General features: G+C 41.1%; 1 protein-coding gene across 1 annotated transcript in view; it reads left to right on the top strand.

The window, feature by feature from the left end:
* Positions 1 to 8,335, top strand: part of CUNH14orf37 (chromosome unknown C14orf37 homolog) — a 128,155-nt gene extending 119,820 nt beyond the window's left edge. Inside the window, exons 5-7 of the mRNA XM_003794410.3 lie at positions 3,771 to 3,802; positions 7,896 to 8,030; positions 8,267 to 8,335. Of these exons, the coding sequence (XP_003794458.1) occupies positions 3,771 to 3,802; positions 7,896 to 8,030; positions 8,267 to 8,335 (236 nt within the window). The remainder of the gene's footprint in view (positions 1 to 3,770; positions 3,803 to 7,895; positions 8,031 to 8,266) is intronic.
* Positions 8,336 to 11,600: the final 3,265 nt, after the last annotated feature.

The following is an 11,600-nucleotide window of genomic DNA, read 5'->3' as shown; positions in this document are numbered from 1 at the left end:
TAAGTAAAACTTCAAGAAGGCAAACAAACCAAATCAGGGGATTAGAGTGAATCTGTGGCTATGGGCAGAGGAATCAGCCAAGTGGAAAGTCTTCAACTTTGGGGAGTTTTGTTGTAAAATGTGTTTTTTTCTTAATTTAAAAATAATAAGAAACGATAACGTGAGAAATCCTAAAAATGGGAAATAAAAACAAAATCACCCACAATTCTACTCCCCATTGATTAATTCCATTAACATTTTGATGTACATTGTTCAAATCATACACTTGATATTTTCATCTGCAAAACTGGGCTCACATTATACATCCTACATATTTTTTATTTGTAATATATAATTTGAACAACCCCTTGACATTAAGTATTTTTCTTCATATAATTTGGTTTCTTACAATATTCTACTCTGTAAACTTAGCCTCAGGTTTTGTTTTCCCTTTAGTGTTTTGGGCACACCCATGGTTAATTGTTTAAAGTGCATTTTTTATATAACTAGAGATTTGAATAAAATATTTTAAACTTTTTTAAAGCTTTTGATATTAATTGCAAGTCTTCCCCCAGCCAACTCTGAAAAGCTTTATCAGTTCATACTCCATTTATGAGATCTTTTTCTACTTTAAAAAAATTTCATTGTTGATTCTTCTCCTTATAAATTATAATTTTTAATAAAATATTTCTTATGATTTTCTCTATTCTTGCTTTTGCATTCTTTTATTGATTTCTATTTCCTTAAGTTTTAAAATGATCACTGTGTTAAATTTATTTTATTCTGCCTTGAATGTTTTGCGAAAAACACTTTACAGAATCCTTTGAAAGAGAATCGTGCTTACTCAATGATTGTACACTCACTTAAAAGCAATAAATACTTGCTAAAAGAAGGAAAAATATTTATTAAGCACCTGAGTGTCTGATACCCTGGTGGGTACCTGGGAAGCACAAGGCATGGCCCTCTGGGGCCTCATGCTCTTAGCTAGGGAAACACAGTCAGGCTTATATACTCTAAGATTAGTATTTTCTCAATCTTTTCAGATCCCTGACCACCCAAACACTTGCTCAGTATCCCCTGTGTATCACTCCTCAATAAACAAGATTTTGCCCGGCCTTCTGTTCTGTGTTATAAATTATTGAACTAGATCTATTGCACGTGCTCTTTTAGAAGACTTGTGCACTTGTGAACATCCTTCCATGGACAGTTACTTTGTTAGAGAACCATGCAGAGGTCTCTGTGAAATTTACTCTAAGAATCTAAGATGTTGACAGTTTACCAGTGAGTCCTGCCTGCATAAGGCCTACGTTAGAACGTTTCTCAGTGAGTTTCCTCAGCACTGAAGTCTCTCAGTATTTTGGACCTTACCTCCCTGTTCTCCTCTCCACGCTGACCCTTGTCCTGCCCTGGCTCACTCCTCCCTGAGATGCTTGGGTTGCTGCACCAAGCAGTCTGTCCACCTGTCACCCAAGCCAATCAACTGAGAAGCAGATGAGAGGTCAACAGTTTCACTTTTATTTATAAGAAAGCCCGCAATTCCAGAGAACAGAGGATGCCTCCTCAAAGATGGGCTCTGCCTTCCTTGTTCTCTTTGTTACTTTTATTCTTATAGTAAAAGTAAACATCGTAATGTTACTGCTCATCACAGTGTGTTTTAAACAAATTATTATTATTTTTTTTTATAGAGACAGAGTCTCACTTTATCACCCTCGGTAGAGTACTGTGGCAGCATCACACAGCTCACAGCAACCTCAAATCCAGGGCTTAGGTGATTCTCTTGCCTCAGCCTCCTGAGTACCTGGGACTACAGGTGCCTGTCACAACGCCTGGCTATTCTTTTGTTGTGGTTTGGCTGGGGCTGGGTTTGAACCCGCCACTTCCAAGATATGGGGCTGGCGCCCTACTCTTTTGAGCCACAGGCATCACCCTGCTTTCCAGTCTTTTGACATCAAGTATTGTCTAAACACTTTGCACGTGTTTCTAATCTTGGCAACCATTTCCAAGCCTGATGTTGCCATCTCCTAATGAGGAAGCTGAGGGTGCAGAGGTTCACAAGTTTCTCCAAAGTTTGTGGGTCAGTGAGGGACCTGGCTTCTGCATGACTCCTAGAATCACTCTCCTTGCCTTTTCCTGAGGTGCCCAGACTTTCTTCCTCTGACTTTCCTGTGACCTTGTCCTTGTCCTGAGTGATCACCACCTGCACCAGGATCCTATATGAGACAGAGGAAGCTCAGAGGGAAGGACAAACCCAAGAGGTCCTGACACCGTCTTTATGTGAGGTTAGAGCCAGGAACTGGAAGAGATGGAAAAGCCAAACGTGTCTCCACATTTTCAACCTGAAGGAGCAGAAGAGTGGTGGTCTCACCAAAATAAGCGGTAGCTGGGCAGTCCTATTCCCAGGTTGTTTAATTAGGTTTGCATTCCAGTGACTCTTCCCTGCTTTCCAATTCTAGTATTTTTTTTTTTGAAGATTTTTTTCAAGGTAGGAATTGATGTTTAATTTTATTTTTTAAATTTTAAAAATTTATTCTGGATTAATATAAGGGCACGTATGATTAAGTTACATTGTTTGCCCTGTTGGGTGGGAACTTACGCCCCCTATTTCTTCAATTTAACTGAGTTTTTCTCTCATGTGTGCACATTGTTGTTAATCTATAAATTTCATGCAGTGTGAGAACATGACATACTTGTTTTTCCATTCTTGTGTCACTTACGAGAATGTCCTCCAAATCCATCCAAGTTGTAACAAAAGATACAAAATCTCCTGGTTAAACAAGGTCAAGTCTCTTAGCTTCTCTGAGTTTTAGTTTCCTCATAATTTTCTCTGATTATGATTTGATACAGTCTCATGTCTGTCCTGGGTTTATTGATCAAATGATGGCATGTCTGCCATGTGCTTCGTAAGGGATAGAGCTGTCCACATGTGCTGGACATTGGGAGCACCCTCCGATGTGTTATTCCCGGGGTCACGCTGTAAGTGGAGGCATCGTCTTCTTGGTGTGTCTGTGCTAGGGGCCAGCAAACAGTGGTCCAAGGCCATCGTCTGGCCTGCTGCTTGTTTTTTTGGCTTTTTCCCTTGGCCCATTGTTAGGTCCATCTGGAGTTGGATGTTTCCTGATTCTTGGCTCCCAGTGCCAAGTATGAGCACTGCTGCCTAGACAGTGACAGTGTGATCACACACACAACCGGTCACCATCACCATGTATTTATTGTGGAACAAAAGCACACAAACTATTAGGAAAATACATCTCAAACAGCAAGGTAGGTCCCTCTCTCTGAGTGAAGAGGCCCCAGGTCTGAACACACGCTGCCTTCTGTAGGGTAACTCAGCTGACCAGTTTGTCCCCCCACCTCCTTTCTGCAGCCAGTGGTGGGGAGCCTGGCCTGCCTCAGTCTCAGCTCCCTGACTTTGATTCAAGCACTGCATTCCCTCTGAGCTTAAAAACTGAAAAATATAAGGAATAAAATAAAGAAAAAATGTTAGAGAACAAAATAAATTGGTGTTTTAAAGATGGTTTCCTTTTTCCTTCTCCAGACCTCCCTCCAAAGCCCCCAGTATTAGTAACATTCAACCGACAAAATCATTCTGTGTTCTAATAATGGTATGACAGATGTTTGTGCTCTTTGACATTTTTAAATAAGTGGAAATAAAAACAAGACCATTACTATTGTTATGTTAATATTCTTGATCCTTTTACTGTACTGACCTCTTCAATGTATCAAATTAACTCAATACCATGAAATATAAGTAAAATATAGCTATTTACATTTTATTCTCTTATTTTTTCTAGTGAGAAGCTGGATGGAAAAATTAAAAGACAAGGTAAGAAAAGTATATTCCTCCTTTGAACTTATCTTGACAGGCACCCTGCTTTGGCAAATACTTGAAAAGACATACTGATAGGTACATCTAAATTCTGTCTCAAAACTAAAGATGCGTAATAGTTTTAATTGTGTAACAAAGTCCAGCCCTGTTATTAGGTCACCAAAACCATCCTATTTCTTCTAGCTTTAGGAAAACATCAAAAAACAAATGACCCAAACTGTACTTCATCGCAGTGCTCAGTGTATGGTCTGGACCACTAGTATCAGTATCACTTGGGAGATTGTTAGAAATGCAGATCTTCCAACACCACCTTGAACTTACCAAATCAGGAACTCTGGGAATGAGACCCCACAAATCTGCTTTAACAGGTGATTCTGATGCATGGTCAAGTTTGAGAACCACCCTTGGGTAGAAGTCATGAGGACACTGTCTTGGTTCAGCTAACTTTATGTATCAGTTGGTTATCTTGTAACTTCTTGATAACAGATGTTTGTGAACAAATGTATTATCCTAAAAAGAAAGGTTACCTTTCTCATAAACCTCAAACAAACAAACAAAAAATCTCCAAAGCCAAACAAGCAAAAAGCAGTATGTCTAGTACTATTTTGATTTAAAGTTTACTTTAGAAATTTAAAACTTTACGTGGAAATAATTTAAAATTTATAGACAAGATACAAGAGTAAGGATAGTGTAAAGAGCATTCTCAACACCTTTACCAGATGCAGGCATTGTTCACATTTTATTCCTTTCGCTTAATCCTTTGCTGGCACGTTGTCCTCTTTTTTACCTGAACCGTTTGAGGATGAGTTACAGACATTACAGCCTGTTTGCCTCTAAATACTTCAGTGCTTATTTCCTGGGAATAAGTTTTTTGTTAACAAATCTTAGTGTAACCATTATCATGACTATGTTTAACATCAGCGTAACACTTTCATGGAATCTGACCTCTGTATTTCAATTTTTTCAACAGACCCAAATATCATTTTAAAAACATTTTTCTTCCCTTGGATCCATTCCAGAAGTATGTAACATGTTTAGTTGTCATGTTTCTTTAATTTCTTTTAAACTGGAACTTTTTTTTTTTTTTAATGTTTCAGGTTCATTGAGGGTTTGAAGAATTAGGGCACAGTGTTTTTGCATTTGTTGGGGAAAGTCCCTCTTATAACTGTGTGCCCCCCCAAGAGGTGTGTCACACACCCTAATGTCATGCCCATTGAGTGGGAGCACACCCATCCCCCCTCTTGTTACCCTGCCCCCTATCTTGGATTGACTTGAGTTTTTCTCTTATGTTGGTGTGTACGAGCTGTATTAACCTGGATGGAGTTGGAACACTTTCTTCTTAGTAAAGTATCACAAGATGGAGAAGCAAGAATCCAATGTACTCAGTACTAATATGAAGCCAGTAGAAATCTAGTCTGGAACATTTCTATAGCCATCTTTTTTCTTATATAACAGTGACATTTTCAAAGCATACAGTCATTTTATTAATGACAGAATATTCTTTACTTTAGGTTTTTGGATGTTTCCTCATGATTAGTTCAGGTTAGGCATCTCGTTCGGAATGTTACCCTGCCGCATCCACGTTCCTCTCAGGGTGTAACATCTGGGGGCACGTGTGCAGTAATTTTGATCAGAGAAAAGGTACTAGGCAGAATATATAACTTTAAAATTATGTGCACACCGACTTACTTATTTTCATTTCTGAAGAAATCAAGTCACAGGCAAGTCTCAGAGAAGAGCTGCATTTTCCTTTTGCCAGTTTTGAAAGATGATGGTCAAATTACATTTGAAGACGATAGGTTGCTTTGCTTCCATCCTGTAATTTATTTGTAATCTCAAAGCAAGGCAGATGCCATAAAAAAGGGGGAGACAAAAAAGATAGATAAGAGTAAATTTTTATAAAATCTAAATGATTTAAAGCTCTAGAGCTAGGTTTAGCCATTCTCCAATGTATGTATACTTTAAAACATGATGTTGTATATGATAAATACATACAATTTTATATGTCCATTAAAAATAAATTGGAAATAGTAAAGCTCTAAAAATAAGAGGGTTAAGTGTGTCAGTAAGGTGTGTTACTGGCATGGAGTTAAGTTCCATGACTTTGGGCGACCCGTGTGGAGGTTGATCCACTTGTCCTGTCCCAAAGCTCAAAGCTCATGCTCTGCAGATACTGCCCTGAAAGCCTACTTAACTGGGCTTACACAGACCACATTTCAACATGTACTTATGGAATGGTGTTTAAAAAAAATACAGCTCTGGTGAAAGCACCCCAAATTTGCTTTTTTCCACATGGAGAATTACAGAGTTTTTGATAAGCATTATGAAAATCTGGAAGAACTTTAGAAAAGGTTTGGGCTTCTGTAAGGCATATTAATTTATTGAAAAATGACTGGGCATTGTTTCTTGGGGAAAAATACTTAATGTGCTGATGAGCAGTACCATTGCCCTCACATTTTTTTTTTTTTTTTGAGACAGAGTCTATGTCATCCTCAGGAGAGTGCTGTGGCATCACAGCTCACAGCAACCTCCAACTCTTGCATTTAAGTGATTCTCTTGCCTCAGTCTCCCAAGTAGCTGGGATGACAGGCACCCGCCACAGCACCCGGCTACTTTTTGGTTGTAGTTGTCATTGTTGTTTGGCAGGCCCTGGGTTTGAACCTGCCAGCTCTGGTGTATGTGGCTGGCCCCCTAGCCCCATTGCCCTCACATTAAGGGAAGAATATTCATATTCTGCTTTAACTCCAGACTCTTTGAGGCTGCTGCGCCCCCAGGGAGGCTGCCAGTCTCGCCCGTCCCTTGCATTTACTGCTGGAAATGTTGGGAAGTGGCACATCCTGTGTCCTTTAGCCCTTTGGGAAAACGCTTATCCTCCGCTTATCTCTGTTTTTGACTAATTCTGAAAGATACTAAGAACAGTTTGTGCTGTAGTAGAAAGTTTAGAAACAGTCAGGCAAATAAACAGACGCATACCCCTCCAACACCTAATGCCTATCTGTAGTCCTGATTGCCACTTTTAAAATTTCAAGTGTTTATGTATTTTGACTGGGTCGTCCTCTGGGAGGGGCTTCTTTGGAGTAAACCTGTACCCATATTCCCCATGTAAGGCTCCGGGTTAGTATAGGCCCCTCTGGTCTGTGGGACTCCCACTGGTCAAGGTGCTGGAGTCCCCCTTAGGACTTCTGAGGCCCAGGAATGTGGCGGTCATGCTGCTCCCTGAGGACCGAGGTGTCCATAGCGACCACCTAGCGGTGTTGGAAATACATATGGGTTTGATTCCTCTGGCTCTTTTGGAGGCACCAAGGCTGTCTGCAGTGATTTCTGTGCCCTTCCCTGCCACTTCCTTTCTTTGGGGCTGGGGACACTCAGAACTCCCTCTTAATTCCCACCTTTGGTCTTGTCTACTGGGAAGAATATTCCATCCATAGACATAGTCCGTTTTATGTGCTTGCTCCGTCCTCACATTTGTCTTCTCTGCTTCCTATCATACCCGACACCCTCTTCCTGCCTTTGAGGCCTGGTCTCAGAAGCCTCACCTTTTACTCACGAGACTTTCGTCTTTCCTTTATTGCTGTAAGGCAGCTAACATGACAGAGAGAGAAGGAGAGAGTGAGAGAGAGATAGCGCCACTGCCGCTAAGGCCCCCTTTTATCCTCCCAGAAACACTATTCCAGAGGACACTTCAACCCCCTTGAAGCTCAACTCTGGCTGATATTTCTGATTTATAGCATTTTAATAGTGCTGGCATTCCTAGAAGCTTACTTCATCTATCCATCTTTAATACAAGTTATATTTCTGTCATCAAAACTTGTGTTGACAGATGTGTGTAATGAGCAAATGGCTGGAGGTGCCCCTAGGTGGGCTGGTTTACTTCAACACTTACTTCTAAGTATTTGAGAGTTGCGATAGGCATAACTCTCTCTGTTGCCGTCTCCCTAAAAAGTAACTTAATTCTGGGTTGTATTTTATTTTATAACAAAGCAAACATGGAAATTCAGAGCGGCTAGATACCCATTGCCACCCAGCAGGAACGAGGACCCCTGAGCGGTGGCCCGGGGGGGTCCTGACATGCATCTCCCTCTCTGCACAGGCTGGTTACGTGTCTGGGATGCTGGTGCCTGTGGGGGTTGGCATAGCCGGTGCCTTGTTCATCTTGGGAGCACTGTACAGCATTAAGGCTATGAATCGTCGAAGGAGAAATGGCTTCAAGAGACATAAAAGAAAGGTATGGGACCAGAAATAGCAAAGCCCTATCAGTTTCAGAACATTCTTGGCTTATGTAATTTGCTTAATAAGGCACATGGGGCCTAATGATGCGTGAATAGCACTGAGCTGCTGGGCGGTTTGGATCAGCCGCTGCAGCTGCTGCCTCAGCTTCCTTTGTTGGTCTTTTAAAGTGGGCCTGCTTCTCAGCTTTGCTCTGCAGCTGAAAGTTAATGCTTTTCTGTTTTTTTTCTCTAGCAGAGAGAATTCAACAGCATGCAAGATCGAGTAATGCTCTTAGCCGACAGCTCTGAAGATGAATTTTGAATCAGATGGAAGTTTAATTGGGATGTTCAACAGTGTTATTACTTTATTTTTTATTTGGAGCAAAAAAAAAAAAATGAATGACATCCTGCCACATTGCTGCTCTCAGGCTGTTGGTCCTAGAATCTGCTTGGTAGTAGATTTCTCTAGCACTGAGCAGAAAAGGTGTGCTGCATCCTACATATCCCCTCAGCGTCTGGCTTTACCATGTGGTGGATTTCCTGCAGCTGTGGGCTGCAGCTGACGGAGATGCAGTGAGCAGGCTGCTCAGTAGGCGCTGCTAGGTTAAGTAGAGAAAACAGTTTGTGTTTTTCCACTGTGTATTTTTCCTTGGTTTGTATTATGTGCATTCAGTATAATGATTGTCGCTCCAAGCCATGCTGGACTTTGAAGTACTAATCGTAAAACAGAGTAACTTCTTGTGATTGCAGTCTGCACACTGGAAACCCCAGGCCTGTTGGCAACGGTAGAGATGGTATTTGCATCCAAACTAGCAGCAGCTTGGCATGAAATCTTGTTGGTCAAGAAGATCTCTCTGCACATTAGGGTTACATAGATTTGTACGTAGTACTTGCCTTATGTACTTCAGTCTCCTAGTTTTATTATTTTTTCACTGTGTGTTTTATTTTTTTTCTTGGCAAAGAAAAAAATGTACCACAGATAATACATTAAATTGTCTCTCAATCTTAGCATCTGCTTGCTTTCTTGAGTAGTGCAGTGCAGCCCAGTGGGCTGGGCAGCAGAGTCTCACCTGGTAATCATAAGAGGTACTCTTCCTGTGTACTAGTTGTACTAGTTGAGTCTGCAAGGGAGAAATAAAGAAGAAATCAAGAACAAAATCAGGGTAGGCAAGCTCCTAGCACATTTCTCTCTGCCATCTGGTCCTGTGTTTGCCTGGCCTCTGCTGTGACCAGTACAGAGCATTGCTTCTTCATGTCTGGGGTCATGGCCATGGTAAGCCACCATCCACCCTTGTCCAGCTTTATTAGAAAATGTACTTTGGGGGGAGGAGCAAGATGGTGGCTGAATAACAGCTTCTTTGCAACCTGGAGCAGTGAGATTGGGGAGAGACGACTCCAGGCATCTCTGGTTTGTGGGCTCTGCCCAGACACATCCCTTTGGGGAAACAGGGAGACAGAGAGAGACTTCTGGACCCTAGGAGGAGGACAAAAGCAGTGAAGAAGGGGCAAGTGGTTGCACTTGGTCTGAGGTTGCCATAGCTGTAACTACAACAGCAGCAAGTTTGCAGAAAGGGAAAGCCTTCCCTGGGGGTTTTTTGGGTTTTTTTGGACTTGGGAACTTGGTTGAATTTCCTTGGGAGAACTAGGGCAAGAGTATGGATGACTTTAAGTGTTGTCCAGGGCTTGGGACTGAGCTGCTGGGCCGGAACCGAGCTAACATTGTTTGGCTGTGGGCCCCATGCAGCCATTGTGGGGAAACTGCCCGTGCAGGCTCCACCTTCAGAGTCACAGAGTGAGGCTCCGGCTGAGAGACCTTGGGTGAGTGATCTAGTGACTGTGAGCAGAGCCAAAGGCCAGGACTGAGATATTGGGAAGAGCAGAGCTTTCAGTGTTTGGCAGTAGCAGGGCTGCCTTGCAGTCTCGGCCCTCAAGGGCATAGATTGAGGTTGGATAAGCCAGCAGCCACTTTAGGAGAGATCCCAGCAACAAGTGCTTTCCTGGGAAAGCTTCTGCTTTGCAAAGGTTAAGGGCTTACACTGTCTTTTTAAGCAGGCTGAGGAGAGATTCAGGCTCTCAACCCTGTGGGATTTGAGGGCAAAGAAGTCAGCAGTGGCCTCCAGTCTCCATCTCATACAGCTGTATCAACATTGTGATTAGCATCTCATACCCTAGAAGATCACCTGTTGCCCAGACAATATTTAGCAAGATATTTACACTTGTTTTGTTTTTGGATTTTTTTTCCAACTCCCCCCCCCATTTTTCTTTTTTTTTCTTTCTTCATTTTTCTAGTGTAAATATAATTTTCCATTGTTACCTTCTTTAATAATAAGAACTTCAGTTTTTGCTAGTGTTTCTGCCCCTGTTATTGGTTTTCCCTCCAATTTTATACTATAAGGTTTTCTGTTTGTTTGCTTTGGTTTGATTTACAGTATTTTTATCTTTCCTCTTTATTTGGTGGAGGTGGGATACTGTGTCTGCTCAGGCTGGCAAAGAGCTGCTGACCTCAAGGGAACCACTCAGCTCAGCATGCGCAGAGGTTGGGAGTTTTTAAGGTGTAGGTCAAAGTACCCTACTGTACAATTTTTTTTACTCCTGTCTCCCTCTTTCTGTATCTCTCTTCTTTTTGTCAATATTCCCCTTTACTCACTCCTTCTCCTTTCTCTTTTTACTTTCTTTTTTTTTTTTTTTTAATCTTTTTCCCCTTCTGGCTCCTCAACCTTCTCATCCTTTTAGTCCTATACCAAAAGGACTAATCAAAACCTTAGACTAGAGGCATAGTAACTTAAAGAGCAAGAAGAAGTGAAAGGAAAATTAGGGTAAGGAAATAAATAAAAGAAAACACTCATGAGGAAGAATCAGCAGAAAAATCCTGGCAACATGAAAAACCAGTCCAGAGCAACCCCCACCAAAGGACTGTGAGGTAGCTACTGCAGAGGATTCCACATATAAAATAATGTTAGAAATGATAGAAGGGAAATTTAAAATACAGATGATGAAAATAATGACGGAAATTGCTGAGAAAGTGGAAAATAACCAAAAAAGAAGGAAATTTCTGAGAAAGTGGAAAATAACCAAAAGGAAATCTGAAAACAGAAATAAGAGATGAATGATATGAAGAATATAGACAGGATATAGCAGAGGTGAAGGAATTGAAGCAATTAAAGATGCAATAGAAAGTATCAACAATGGATTAGACCATGCAGAAGAAAAAATATCAGAGGTAGAGGACAAAGCTTTTGAGATAACTCAGATAGTTAAAGTGGCAAAAAAGAAGAGAGAGAAAGCAGAATATTCACTGACAGAATTATGGGACTTTATGAAGTGTTTGAACATACAAGTTATAGGTATCCCAGAAGGGGAAGAAGAATGCCTCAGAGGAACGCAAATCATACTAGAGAATTTTATAAATGAAAATTTCCCAAATATTACCAAAGATTCTGACACACTCCTTTTAGAGGGAAATTGGACCCCAAATCACCTCAACTCTAATAGAGCTTCTCCAAGACACATTGTGATGAATCTGTCCAAAGTCAAGACAAAAGAAAAGATTCTTCAAGCTGACAGGAGTAAGTGCTAATTGATCTACA

Source organism: Otolemur garnettii, unplaced genomic scaffold (assembly GCF_000181295.1).
Source record: "Otolemur garnettii isolate 467f Iridium unplaced genomic scaffold, OtoGar3 scaffold00081, whole genome shotgun sequence".
In the NCBI taxonomy this organism is placed as follows: Eukaryota; Metazoa; Chordata; class Mammalia; order Primates; family Galagidae; genus Otolemur; species Otolemur garnettii.
The sequence above is the reverse complement of the archived record's forward strand: the minus strand, read 5'-3'. Positions and strand labels throughout refer to the sequence as shown.